This window comes from Sorex araneus, chromosome 6 (genome assembly GCF_027595985.1).
Source record: "Sorex araneus isolate mSorAra2 chromosome 6, mSorAra2.pri, whole genome shotgun sequence".
Lineage (NCBI taxonomy): Eukaryota > Metazoa > Chordata > Mammalia > Eulipotyphla > Soricidae > Sorex > Sorex araneus.
In genome coordinates, this window is record NC_073307.1 from 13,626,052 (window position 1) to 13,641,381 (window position 15,330).

General features: G+C 38.3%; 1 protein-coding gene across 1 annotated transcript in view; it reads right to left on the reverse strand.

The window, feature by feature from the left end:
- TNIP3 (TNFAIP3 interacting protein 3) overlaps positions 1 to 12,322 on the reverse strand; it is an 85,108-nt gene extending 72,786 nt beyond the window's left edge. The window contains exons 1-2 of the mRNA XM_055141966.1: positions 12,226 to 12,322; positions 7,281 to 7,380 (exon numbers count right to left, since the gene is read on the reverse strand). Coding sequence (XP_054997941.1) covers positions 7,281 to 7,380; positions 12,226 to 12,322 — 197 coding nt within the window. The remainder of the gene's footprint in view (positions 1 to 7,280; positions 7,381 to 12,225) is intronic.
- Between the last annotated feature and the right edge of the window lie 3,008 nt (positions 12,323 to 15,330).

Below are 15,330 nucleotides of genomic sequence, written 5' to 3' on the forward strand. Positions count from 1 at the left end.
GAATGCAGCGGCTGCTGGCAGATATACTCCTGGACTCTGAACTAAGCTATAGCCCTGTGCAGCCCCAGGAGGGGAAGGGTTTATGTCCCTTGGTCTTTTCCCTCCTGGACAGTATGGTGGCCGCCATCATTCAGAACCAATTGGACAGAGAGATAGGAGTTTGCAGTGACGGGACGGGAAGAGATGCATGGGGAATCTTGCAATGGGGGATGCAGATCCGGCCCTGCCTCCTGCCCAAATGAGACCCGAGTGGTCACCCATGTACAGCTCCTCTGCTCCTGAACAGCCATGATCCCAGCGCCACAGAAACCAATCTCGGAATGCAGCGTCTGCTCGCAGAAATACCTCTGGACTTAATACCAGAATTCCAAATCTGGGTGGCCGCTTTCTCGACCTGCAACATCATATGCTCTTTGTTACCAACAATAGAAAACATACAATCTAATGATGGCATTCCAACAGATCTGACTGTTGGGGGGAAACTCCAAATAATGGTAGTGAGTTTCCTGTCGAAAATTGAATGTAATCAAAGTAAGGAAAGGGTAAAGTGAAAATCATCTGCCACAGAGGCAGAGGGGGAGTGGGAGGGGGGGCATGCTGGGGTTATTGGTGGTGGAACATGTGCACTGGTGAAGGGATGGGTGTTTGAGCATAGTATGACTGAGACTCAATCCTAAAAGCCCTGTAACTGTTCTCACGGTGACTCAATTAAAAAAGAAATAAAATTTTAAAAAAGGCTCTCCTTTGCATCACAATTTATGCTCAATTTATGCTAATGAGATGGCTCAGGGTATGGCTTCTATTGTTTACTGCTGGTGTTTGGCTCAGAAGGTGGAAACATTCAGACCCATCCCCCAATCTCTAAGAAGAAAAGTGGGACTGGAGATTGGGAGCTCAAGGTCAGTGAACACAGATGTTCATCATCACACATGATAGATCAACCTTGATCCATCAACCACTGGGTACACCACTGGTACCCAGAGGAGGATATTCTTGAACATAGTAATTTAGTAAGACACCCTCACCCTATCTGCATATACCTCTTATGTCCAATCCTAAAAAGTGGGACCCATTTCAAAGTGCTAATGCCTGGTGCCATCCTTCAAAAATAACCAGAAAAAATGAGGGTTGGAAAAATCGTAGGATGGATAGGGCTTTGACCTGGGTTCAATCCTCAGTATCCAATATGGTCCCCAAGCACTGCCAGGAGTAATTACTGAGTGTAGCGCCAGAGCCCCAAGTATAATTGAATATGGCGAATACCAAAAAGGAAAAGAAACAAAGCAGAAAGTGAGACTCAAAATATTTCAGTGTATGAAAATGTTCTCTGTAAAACCAAAAATGCAACAGAGGAAAATTACAATAAAAAACACCTTACTTACAATCATAGCATCTCTAAAGAGTCATTTTTGAGATAGAGAAGAGGACCTTAAATTATAAATTTAAAAACCCAGGACAGACATGGACAAAAAGCCCAATTTAAAATGAGACAGAACCACATTCAGGAAGGAAATTGAAGAAAAAGACAAAATCATCTCAGGGGAGAAAGCCAAATTACAAAGCATCCAGGGGAGAATCAATTTGATGAAAAATATAAAAGGAGACTGAGTGCAGGGACAAAATAAAATGAAGAAGTAAATAGGACCAGAAACAGGATGCTGTAGGACAGCAAAAGAAAACTTTCATATGTTTGATTTTCCCTCAATGAAAGAAATCAAACCAATGGCACATAACTATTATTAAATCTACAACAAACAAAAAGTAAAATATTAATCTTACAGTTGAAAATAGCCACTACTAACCCTAAAAATGACAGGATATTTGTCATTTTTAAGATGACAAATTGCAAATATTCAGAAAAATACTTTATCATTTGGGGGAAAATGAAGAAAGTTACAAAATTTTGTATAAAACCTGACAACAACAAAACAGCATTTACCAAAATATTTAGGGAAGTGTGACAAAAGAATTTCTAATTGAATTAAGCAGTTTAACATATACCAAACCTAAGTGAAATTTGAGCAAAAGAACTGTAATGCATAACCAAGTGTTAGGTGTAACAATGTAGAAAATAAAAAGGTGAGAAAAATATGAGAAACCATTATGAAAATGGTATGTTATGGCAAGACAAAGCAATAGTAATTTTTTTTAATTGGACGGAGGACAAAATGTAGAAATTAGAGTTCAGTGATTACTACTATGTAAGACTTAAAGGATATCACTACATCTAGCCAGATAGTGAAAGCCCAGTTAAGTGGGACAAAAAGGTATCAGGAGAAATTGGCGGAAACACATCTGGTGGCTTTAGGGAACATCTTGATGCTGGGGATCAAATCCTGAATACAAAATATGGTTCCAGCCCTTTGGCATCTCCCTAGCCTCCGTGCTAGTAACTCTGCTGACTTGTCAGCACAGAGTTAGGCAAATATTTTAACAAAAGTATTTTTCTATGTGTGAAAAATAAATATTAAAATGAACAAAACTTTGAATATGCACATTTTCAACAGAGGGCATTATAAGAATACATTGTAACAAAAAAAAATAGAAATGTCAAAGAAGTCATCAGGAAGAGAAACATATACATTTAATATTAGAATTAGTATAAAATAATAAGAATTTAGAACAGTCATATCAAACAATATGAGTGGCTTTACTTAATAACTTAATATGGAAAATTTTTTAAATGACTTAAAGAGAAAGTGAAAATTTGTACTTAAGAGAAAGGACATGAAAACCAAGGGATTTGGAGAGGCCAAAAATGAGGAATAGGTTAAAACAGAGCAGACAAATGAATGTTTGAGGGTAAACAAGACTATCAACAAGGTTGAAGTAAACAAAAACAAAATTATACTGTAAGTACACTTGTTGACTGACCAAGTGTCTGGTCATTAATCTGAAAATACCAGAAAATACTAAGGCTCAGATAGTATCCAGATTCCAAATCTCACTTATAAAATAATAATTCTTAAAATTGATCTTGACTTCAGTAATGAGTAGATGAGAATCGTTCACTTGGCATCTACCACCTAGGAATCAAATGCTTCCTTTGTCAGCATCCTGTGAAGACTGTCAGAGGTGAATTCTTTAATCCATCATTTAATAATACGGGCAAAAGGAATTAGGAGACACCAGTGGATGAGATTATTTCAACTTTTGGAAGAACAAAAGCAGACATTGTATGGTGATGGGATTTGTGTTGGTTTATTGAATGTCTGTAGCAAATTGTCACAATCAGCTTTGCAAACCACAGTGTTTATATACAAAGTAAAGGAGAAATATTTAAAAAAAAAACAGCAGACATTGTAGCTGAAGTTACAGGTGCAGAGAATGTTGAACCTTCCGTCTTGTCTTCACCATCAAGGAGAGGGAATTAACCCCTGAAGCCTCTTAAGAGGTTAAGCTCTTGAAAGGACATAGGAGGAAATGAAGGAAGAACTTATTTACTGCCCCATTTGGGTCACTGGAGTTCCTGAAATCTCTCCTCTCTCTCCTCACAGTCAGGTCTCTAAAATACGCTGCACGTGACCAGAGGCTGATTATTTGGGGAAATTGAAACCTGAAGTCTATAGCTTGAGGAGCAAGAGATAAAGGAAGACAGGTGTGGGGGTGGAGAGATGCTTGGAAACCTGTATCACTTGTAACACTGTCATCTTGTTGCTCATCAATTTGCTCGAGCGGGCACCAGTAACGTCTCCATTGTGAGACTTGTTGTTCCTGTTTTTGACATATCGAATATGCCACGGGTAGCTTGCCAGACTCTGCCGTGGGGGGCAAGATACTCTCAGTAGCTTGCTGGGCTCTCCGGGAGGAGCGGAGGAATCAAACCCAGGTCAGCCTTGTGCAAGGCAAACGCCCAACCAGCTGGGCTATCGCTCCAGCCTGCTGGGAAACCTACAAGAGTCTAAACTTTTCTCCCTCTCTTAGCTGACTACAAGTGGGAAAAATGGGAAAGCTAGAAAGAAATCCCAAGGCACAGAATTTCTGAGGAGGTATAGAAAGTTCTAAGGGAAAAAACAAAGTACTAAACTAGATCCAGGAGGAAGAACTCAAATGGGGAAGAACAAAGAACTCAAGAAGTGGGTGTCAGAAAAACAAAACTAGCTGATGGGTTTAACAGTAGAGAAAACAGTAAGTCGTCCCATGTGGCGATAAATAGCTTCTGGAAAGCTGGAAAGTAGCTGCAGAGCAGCTGGCCCGGGAAGGGAGTACTGCTCTGAGTCTGAGCGGGGACCATCAGGAGTGGAGACACCGGGGGCCTCCCCGGCTAGGTCCAGAGACATGCTCCAGGGCAAAGCAACTTCCGACTCCAGTAACGGATGGCATTGTTAGAAAAGACAGTTTAACTAGAGTGAAGTGCTTGGATCAACAGAAAAAAACGCTATTTAGAGTGATAAATGATGTAGAAAAAGCACTTTCTTTACTCCGGAGGGAAGGTAAACCGGAGTTGTTTCATTTGCGAGCGCTGGGAAGTAAATATTAAAAGCCTTAGAATTTGCTAGACTTCTACTCAGCAATTTCACTTTTAGGCACAGACTCTAAGGAAACAGAAGGGAATATGTGCATAAAGATTTGAATAAGTACGTTTTGTCGCAGCGGAGTTCCGAATAGTGAACAGCTGAATTGAAAAACAGGTTTTCAAATAGAAAAATTAAATAAATAAGTATTGCTACAATGATATAATTGGAGACTATGGAGAGAAATATTTACTTGGGAAAATATTATAACATGTTAACTTAAAAATTTCTTTAATTTGGAGTTGGGGCAATAGCTCAAAGAACTTGGGTACATGCTTTGTATACGAAAAGACATAGGGTCCAATCCCTGGCACTGCCAAGAATAACTCCCTGGAGGAGGCAGCTGGAATAGAGAAAGGATCACAAAGACAATGATTGTTGGAGGAATCATTTCGGATGGGAGATGTGTACTGAAAATAGATAAAGAACCAAATGTGACAACCTCTCAGTATCTGCATTGCAAACTATAATGCCCAAAAGTAGAGAGAGAGTATGGGGGAAATTGTCTGCTATGGAGGCAGGGGGAGGGTCGGAAAGGGGAGGGGGTACACGGGGGACATTGGTGGTAGAGAATGTGCACTGGTGGAGGGATGGGTGTTAGATCATTGTATGATTGAAACTTAAGCATGAAACCTTTGTAAATGTATCTCATGGTGATTCAATAAAAATAAAAAAGAATGACCCGCCTGAACAACAATGATGTGGACCACCATCCCCCACTCAATTATTTTTAAAACAAAGTTTCAAAACTCTGTGGTTCCAATTTTATTTCATTTCTCTTCTAGGTGCTCTCTGGTAGGACCCACTGGTTCCCTGGGAGCCATGCAGCTCTGAGGATCAAACTCTAGACCTTGCATGTGCCAAGCATGTGTTTTTATCTCTTGTACTGTCTCCTTGGTTCATATGCAGTTTTAAAGACAAAAAAAGAAAAATCCAGAGGATTTGAGCTATATATCAAAACTTCTATCAGTAGTTATTTGGGATGGTCAGATAAATGTGACTTTTTTTGTTGTTTTGTTGCTTTCAGGCCACATGAGGGAATGCTTGGGTGCTACTTCTCGGTGCTGGGGAATCATGCAGTGCAGGTATCTAAGCAAGGAACTGCATATGAAAAGAATTCACTGAGTCTGGTGAACTATCTCTGAAACCTTTAATGTGTGTTTTTTTTAGAATTATTTTTATCTGTAGTTTGTAAATGCTAAAGCTTTCGCACAAATTGAGCTCCTCTTATTATATTGCCACAAAGATAAAGAACTGATTTATAATTCATGCTTTAATCCTCCTATCGCTAGAAAACTAAAAAACTAAAACTACTTTCCAATGAGAGACAAACAGGATAAGAAGATGGCATGGTGTGGCAGGTTAACTTGTAATGATCAGAAAAGTGTTCTGCTTAGCATAGAAGTAAGCGTGGAGGCTAAATTAGTCTCCTGCTCATTTGACAAGTATTTCCAGATCACTTACTAAATGCTATGCTCTGTGGTGAGTATTTTAAAAAAAAGCTGCTAACCATTCAGTAGATAAGACATAAAGGCATGAGGCTTTGCATGGAGACAACATGGGTTTGTTACCTGACACCCCATAGCTCTCCTGAACCCCTCCAGAAATGTTTCCTGAGCTCAGTAGCAGAAGTAAGCCCCGAGAGCTGCTGGGATTCCCCAGTTCCCAAGAAAGAAAGAAAAGAAAGAAAGAAAGAAAGAAAGAAAGAAAGAAAGAAAGAAAGAAAGAAAGAAAGAAAGAAAGAAAGAAAGAAAGAAAGAAAGAAAGAAAGGAAGAAAGGAAGAAAGGAAGAAAGAAAGAAAGAAAGAAAGAAAGAAAGAAAGAAAGAAAGAAAGAAGGAAAGTAGAGAGAAAGAAAGAAAGAGAGATAAAGAAAGAGATAAATAAACAAAGATAGAAAGAGAGATAAAGATAGAAAGATAGAGAGAAAGATAGAAAAAAAGAAAGATAGAAAGAAAGAAAGAAAGAAAGAAAGAAAGAAAGAAAGAAAGAAAGAAAGAAAGAATGATAGAAAGAAGAAAAAAGACACAGAGTCCATTAGAAGTAACCAAGAAACTTGTACTGAAGCACATTTTTCTCTGCATCTCATGACATATTTTAAATTTAGGTATAAATGTGAAAACTTTGTAAGCTGTGAAAAATATGAAATCTTTCTTATTGTGAAAAATAGTACCCCAACCATGTGATACTTGAAATTAATGGCAGCATAAGAAATGCATCTGTGTCGATGTTCAAATTTACAGCTCGTATGTAAAATAAAGTGTGATCTAGCACAAGGAAAAATGAGAAAACTTTATTTGTTTATTTATTTACTTTGGGGCCACATGCTGTAGTGCATGGGACCGGACCCAGATCATCTGCACAGGAGGTAAGCACCCTAACCACTATACTAGTGCTCCAATAAAAAAAAAACAAATAAAAAAATAAAAAAAATTATCAAATGATCACAATGGTTTAACTATTAAGTTTTATTTTGCTTTTGTAATATGTTAGTATTTTCTGCAACAGTTGAAACACAATTCTAGTAATCTGTAGAAAAGAATGAAAATAATTTCACTTGAAAAGCAGATGTCCAGGGTTTAATAGTTTCCTAGATATTGAAACAGAAAAATGTTCCTCGTTCAGGTTTCTTGGAAAGTGGGCTACCATGTGCTATGATTGCAGACTCCACTAAAAAAGAAATTTTATTCAATGATAGCTAGAGTCGTATGTCGATATGAAAATGATCAACTACAGAAATAACTAAATGCAAGGAATAAAAATTTACTTGAAAGACATTTTGAATTTAGTGGTCTGTTCTCTCACCACTTCTTGAATTAAAATGTAGGTATCTTCAAAGCAGAAGCGAAGATGAAAAAACCAATTTGCTGAGGGCACAGAATGAAAATTTTGAATTAATATGAAGAGAAGCCAAACTGAATCCTTCAGACTGGAGTGACTCCATTTATTTCCCCTATTATTTTCTCACTTGGTGTATGTACATGACATCCTCTCAGAGCTGCACAGGAAATTGTGAATTTATTTCAAAGTGGTCCTAGAAATCAGAAGTTGAAGAAGGCGATATCTTCCATCATGCTAATTCGCCACGAGACACAATAAGTGCAAGTCATTAACGGAATGACTTAAAAGACTCTATTTAATTACCACATCGGAGCACAAGCCTTTAGTTTAAACTCTGAAAGCTTCTGTAAAATAAATAAATAAATAGACAGGCAGACAGATAGATAAATGGTGCTCAAAAGGGCCAGAGAGATAATACAGAATTTAAGGTATTTTTTCTTACACACAATCCACAACCCAGGTTTGATCCCTTGCACCACATATAATCCCCTGAGCACTGCCAGGAGTGATCCTTGAGCACAAAGCCAGTATATATCTATCCCATTGGTTTTGTTAACATCGAAGAGGCTATTTGTAAATGCAATTCGCAGATTGTGCTAAAAGATATGCTTCCTTAAAGCCACTTGTCTTAAATCTCTATAAAATTATCCACCCATAACAATATTTTATTTAATACATAACAGATAAGCATATGGTTGAAATGCCTTCTTATTTATTTTGGAAAGAGAATTAGAATTAGAATTTATGTTGCCCAGAAGTCCCAGAGGACTTTGATGCTTTGTTTAAAGTTTAATTTTTGAAAATCTGACAAAATTGTTGAATTTTAATGTTGAAACTATTTTAAGCATCACGAAGAGTTTGTAAAATGTATCAGAAACAAGTTGTGATGATCTGAAATGTTCTGTGAGTCCTTAAAGGTACTTAATCAGCATTTCAACATTTATTTTTTTTCTCCTGAAAAAATAAGAACGGATATAAAATACCTGTGTTTGAAAAAGTAAATGATATCTCCAACACTCATTTATTTGGACAGTGGCCCTTTATTTAGTCTTCCCAGAACAGTTTTAATTTAGCATCAGGTACAAGGAGGTTAAGAGAAACCAGAATTTATAAAAATACTGATTTCATCAGAAGGACCATTTCAGCCTTCACTTACCATATCAATAGTCTTTCTTAATTAAAATAAATCTGCCTATCATACTATACATATTCCTACACTTCACTTGATGAGCAAAAATTAGAATTTTAAAGGATGTTTAGTAGCTAGAAGTAGCTTGACTGCCAAATCTTGCATTTGGAGAAGAATGTGCTATTCACATGGAGAAAAACCCCACTATTCTAAAGTTTTTTGAAGTATGCCAATATTTTGCATAAAGACACTTGAATGTCTTAACTATGGAAAGACACAGAAACTCCATAAATGCTTCTGAATCCAGTGCATTGCTCCCAACAGGCAATGAAAGGCTGATATTGTGCTCGGTCATGCTCATTACATGGATTGAATAAGGGCTTCCTGGGAATGAGTTTAATATTAGATAAAAGATGAGAGATTTGACTCATTTTATTATTCTGCTTCATTATTGGCTTAACCTGAGGCTAAAATGAATCATAATCCTTTTCGTTGCCAGGTTAAAATTTTATTTACTGAACACACACTAACTTGAAGTGCACTTCTCAAAATAAGTGTGATGGCAGGAACACATCTACTTTAGAAAAATTAAAAAGAAGAACTGGTCCTATAGGAGTAATTTTAACCAAGGGTGACAACTCACCTCGACCCAGGATCACAAGTTGCTGAGTGGGGTTGCTTTTATTCTTTTTAATCTGTTTCCAATTTAACTTGAAATTTATTGATTTTTCCTTTTTCTTATTGAGACCCCATGACTTACAAAGTTATTCATGATTGAGCTGCAGGTATACAATATCTCAACCAACCCCTTCACCACTGTTCCCTTTATCAATGCCCCAGTTTCCCTCCCACCTGCAGCTTGCCTCTATAGATAGACACTGTTTATTTTTCCTTTTTGGGACTGTGATTTACAAAATTGCTACTGATGAGTCCTTTTTGATCTTTAATACATCTCAGATGAAAAATCTGTATGAAACAGAACTAAAGTTATCCCTAGCAAGAAGACATAGCGATCGCCTGTGAAAGGCGGTTTATGAGCCTGGATATATATTAGAGTTGTTGAATGAGGTTGCTTAAAAAAAAAAAGTTTTAAGACCCTGCTAAACAGGAATATAAAAATGATAAAACACTTCATTTATTTTGCTAATCCTCCACAGGGATCAATGTGGTTTTGTTCACCCTCTATTTTATTTTATTTATTTTTCTTTTGGGGTCACACCTGCCGATGCACAGGGGTTACTCCTGGCTCTACATTCAGGAATTACTCCTGGTGGTGCTCTGGGGACCATATGGGGTGCTGGGAATCAAACTTGGGTCGGCCTAGTGCAAGGCAAACGCCCTACCCACTGTGCTACCACTCCAGCCCCAACACCCTCTATTTTAACAACCCATATAATGTTCCAAGAGATGGTGTTTGACTCTTACATAAGCCTAAATGGTTCCGTTGGAAACACTTCTTTCAGGAGAGAAAGGAAGTGAATGCTGTCCCTGCCCTGTCACCTCTCATCTCCTTTATTTCTCACCTCTCTTGAGACAAAACTAATCTCTGCAGGGTTACCCCATTTGCTCATCTTTCTGTACCCCCAAGAGTTCCACACCTTCAGGGTTAACCTAGAAACCATCTCCTTGTGTCTTATCTTCAAAGAACCTACCCCCTCTCTTTCTCAGAAATAGATTATTTTAGACCCTGTTGGTAAAGGATCTGCTAGTTACTAAATTCTGTGTTAACCTTTAGGGTTGGTAAGTGAAGCAAAAATGTGAATATGAATATCGGTTACTGAGAAGAGGAAGCAACGGGGTGGAACTTAGGAGTCTAGGCTTTCTCTTCCTCTATTTCTTATCTCACTTTTTAAAAAGTTAGTTAAGATTGATCAAATATGGACTTCTGCTACCAAGAGATAACAAGCAACATTTGTTTTCTTCTGTGCTTCTCTATATTGTCTTAGAGCTTGGTAACAGAGTCAGTGAATACTTAATCTCCTCCTGTGATGTCGCTTTATATTTTACTTACTTTTTATAAACATTTAGATGAAAGCTATCTGTGTTTGCAATAGACCTAGCAGTGAAAGGTAATGCTCTTGTGGTATGTTGCGTTCCTTCCCTTCACTGATCTTATTAAAGAGACAAGACAGACAACACAGCTATAGAATAGGAGAGAATATTGCATCAATAAATCCTAAATTTATAAATTGAAAGCTAAAATGCTTGTTATAGATACTCAATGTAACTAGTTGATATAAAGACAGAGACCAACAATTCTATATTTAAGTTTCTAGTTTTTCTCCCACCTTCCTTGCCAAAATATTTCAAGCTACGTTGTCAGATTAGTTTATTGTCATCCTGTTGTTCTAATTTCTTCTCCCCTTCCCCCTCCCTCTTCTTCTACTTCCTTTTGAGTACCGGGAATCATTCCAGCATCTCATACATGCAAAGCATGCACTTTATCACTGAGTCACCTCCCCAGTTCTTCGCTAAAATTCTTCATGGTGGGCCTCATGTGCACAGTCATAATTCTCGCATTCGAAGTATGAGAAGAAAATTTTCATAGACTATTTAATAAAACTATTTTCACAGACCAACTCTGAAAATTTATCTTTAGACCTATAGGCTATGAGAACCCTTGTTTGAGAAACACCAACTTAAGAATTGGAATCATTTCTTTAATTTTTGGTTGTTTGTTGGACTCATCTAGAAGTGCTCAGGGACCACACAGTACCAGGGATTGAATTGTGCTCTTCCTCATGTGAAACATGCACTCCACCCCTTTGAGCTATCTCCTTTCGCCATTTCTTTAAGGCACTTGCTTGAAAGGTATTTGTAGAAACTGAAAAATGGTCTTTAACACAAAGTATTATCGCAGGGGAGGGAAAGTGGGAGGAAATGGGACAGAGTAAAGGACAAAATAACCAGGAGAAAGTATTTAACTACCTCTTAGTCTTACTGATAAAATGGAGTTGTTTCCTAGGAGTATTATTTGTACATTTCAAGATAATATTAAGAGGCAGACTTGTCAAGGGAAATTTACCAAAAGCTTTAAAAATCAAACAACCTCCCAAATTTATTACCCTGAGGCTTGTCCCTTGGACAGCAGTGAAGGGAAATGTATTCATACAGCACATATAATTATCCATCACCTTTAAAAAAAAACTTAAAAAAAACTACTCTTCTTTGTGGTTCTACGCATATAGGTTCTTGTCTATTCTTGATACACTCATCATCTTTTGTAAAAGCTGCAGGGATTATTTCTATTAGAGAAATATATCTAAATAAAATGTCAGTATTACCTCTCAGAGTCTTCCGGCTGATTGACGGGCATTACCAGTTTCTCTTTGCGCATTTCGGTTTTATTTCTGAGTTGTCCATGTGGAAACTAAAAGAAAAAAAATGTGAAGGGTTGGATGTTTCTCAAGGGAAGATAACCATGTCAATGATGGAGGAGAAAACCACCTGTTAGATGCATTTTCATCAAAAGCCGTGTTTTTATTCTCATGTCTTGTTTTTAGCACTGCCAGTTATGAGAAGACAGACCACAAGCCTGCCTTTTACCTAGTTTCAATCTAAAATAAAATTAGATGTGTAAACATAAAGTCTGGGTCTTTTGATTCAGGAAGAGTTTTATGACAGCGTGAAATTATCCAGGAACAAGTCAGGGAAAGCTGGACAAAGATTCCAACTTCCAAAACACAAACTCTTAACACTATCAGATTGGCGTGCTTGTAGCTCAATTAACCACTGTTCATACCTGAGATCTTGAGGAGGACCTCGAGGTCCAGGTCATCCAGAGTTTTCTTGGACTCAATTTGTCCTAACTCCTCTAATAGAACACTGATCATTTGCATGCTACTTACTTGGGCTAACTTGGTAAAAGGACAAATGCAAAGAAAAGACGTAAATTATGAAACAAATGTCTTTTTAGTTTTTCCATTTTCTCCCAGTTAGTGGGAACTACAGTATGAGCACCAAACTGTGGTCAAATCATAGTTTCTCATGGGGCATGATGCAGAATCATGACATTGAAACATTTGTAGACTTGTGTATGTTTTTAAAGCCAATTCCAGCAGATGCTTAACACATTTTAAATACATCTGGAAACCACTAATTGCTATTGGGTTCAGGTCTGCAAGAAATACCAAGCCAACTTTTCTGAGTTTTATGAGTTTTCGCTTAATTGTAACAGCCACCCTGCCCCCAAAGAGTTTGTTTAGTAAAATACTCTTAGAAAAATGATTTTTTTTTTTGGCTATTGGCAGACTGCACCTAGTGTGGGAGGAGAGAGAGGGTGGCTTTTTAATTTTGTTTTGTTTTCAACTTGTGACAGTTGTTTAAAAGTCTTCTGTTACCACCATGGTAGCCTATTACCAGATGAAAGCAAACGCCTTTCAGGATTGTTGCAGGAACTGGACCACCAACTAATACAAACTATCTTTAAAGCATGTAAAATTGCAGCAGCACCCTGTTTGGGGCTCTGGATATAGTTCAGAATTCTTCAAAACCATTGAAAATGCAAGAAGTGAGGCATTATCTCACCCAGAGTGACTTGGATGAAGGGCTGACATTGTAATTTCTGGAAGATAAGATTTTTCAAATTTTAGTACTTTGTTGTTTCAGTTTTGTTCAAGTATTATCGTTGGGTGTGGGGCTTGGGTAACACCTCCGTGGTACTCAGAGAGTACTCCTGACTGTGTGCCAGAGTTGCTCCTAGCAGTGATTGAGGGGCCAAATGTGGTGCTGGGTGATGAAACCCGGGTTGACTGCAAGGCAAGTGCCTGTTTTATCTTGCAGGCCCTCTTCAGCTCCCAGACTTAAGGTCCTATGATTAAGAGACACGGGTAACACTTCTGAGGAACCTAAACAGACAAGACAGGTATTGTCTTAAAAGTACTCATTTACCAAACACCATTTTTCCCTCTCTAAGTAGTCCTTCCATAGGCAGGATATTTATATTTGTAATGATATGTAGGTTGTAAAAGAATAACTAGAGATCATTAGAAAAGTCCATGTCCCAAGCATAGTTCTATTTCTAATCACTGTATCACTACCATCTTGTTGCTCATCGATTTGCTCAAGCGGGCACCAGTAACATTCTCCATATGTCTCTGTTGCGTTCAAGGGAATGAGGCCCATTATTGTTATTGTTTTTGGCATGTTGAATATGCCACGGGTAGCTTGCCAGACGCTTCCATGAGATTCTAATAGATTTTATATTTCCTCTGATAGAAATATTTTCTCAACAGGCCAGCGACAAAGAAGATAATCAGCAAGAGACATTCGACATTTCGAGGCTTCTCTTTCAAGGAGATGCAAATGAAATTGAGCTAACCCTGTCCCGGATCTGGGTCTTTCTCAATATCAGAGCTTCTTTTTATTTTAATTGTGGGGAAAAAAGTAACAACTTCAAAACCCACACAAGACTTTTTTTGAACTCAGCCTATAGGAAAGTAGACACCCTCTCTAAACCAAAAAGACTTAATTTAAATGACCACTTATGTGGAAAATATTTGAATCAAATACCCTTAAAAAAAACCCTGCTAAATTATGCCTAAAACAGGGGCTGGAGTGATAGCACAGCGGGTAGGGCATTTGCCTTGCACATGGCCGACACGGGTTCGAATCCCAGCATCCCATATGGTCCCCTGAGCACCGCCAGGAGTAATTCCTGAGTGCATAAGCCAGGAATAACCCCTGTGCATTGCCAGGTGTGACCCAAAAAACAACAAAAAAAAATTATGCCTAAAACATAAAACAATGCTAACATATAGGAGAAACAGGGATGATGTGAATCATATACAGCCTGTGTGAAGGAACTGGTAGGGAAGGAGCTTGGAGGGGACACTCGAGCTCAAGCTGTTTGGGGGTTGATTGTCTGTAGAACAAGGGCAATGTCAACAGGGATGTGATTTTCACTTTTCAGCTTTGGTAGTCAAAGTAGAAATTGATTTTGGATTTCTTTAAAGTCATCACACCACTAAGTGTGATAAAGATAAAGACAACTTTATCTTTCTTAAAGGTGAAGTCGTGGACCTGGGAAATACCGTCAGTGGTAGACTAGATGCCTGGCATGTATGAGGCCCTGAGTTTGATCCCTGGCACCTGATTATGGTCTCTCAGTCCTACAGGGAGTGGCTTCAGGCCCCCACAGTGGAGGTGGCCCCTAGTTTCAAAAACAGGTAAGTAAGGAGTCCTAGTGTGACTTTCCAAGGAAAGCAAGGTATATCTAAAATCAATACAGAACATAATCAAATCAATGCAGAAATCAATACAAATCCATACAGAACATAAAATCAATATGGAACATAATTTGTGCATGTCGTTGTGAATGGGGGTTGCTTCAGTGGAGGCTTAGGGCTGAGGAACGGCCATGGTACCACCTCGACTACCAGTGGGTGGGGAGAGTCTTCTTAGCAGAGTTTGGTCTCTGAATGGTTGTTATAGATAGTTGTTTCTCAGTCCCTCCTTTTTAATTTTTTTTAAATGTAGGAGTACTGCTCTTTATTCAGTCATTGATTAAGCTGATAGAATTGGGCATGAACTCCACATTACTTTTTATTTAATTTTTTTAATTGGATATTCATGAGATTGACCATTACAAAGCTGTTCGTAATTGGGTTTCAGTCATACAATGATACAGCAACCGTCCCTCCACCGGTGCATATTTCCTACCACCAATATCCTCCGATTCCCCTCCAACATCCCCTAGCCCTCCACCCCCTAGGGCGAGCCTCCCTCTATGGGAGGTACTCTCCTTCTTGTTCTCTCTATCCTTTTCCTTTTGTGCACTATGGTTTGCAATAGAGGCACTAAGAGATCAAGGTGTTCGTTCTGGGCATTTGGTATTTTTCCCGGGACG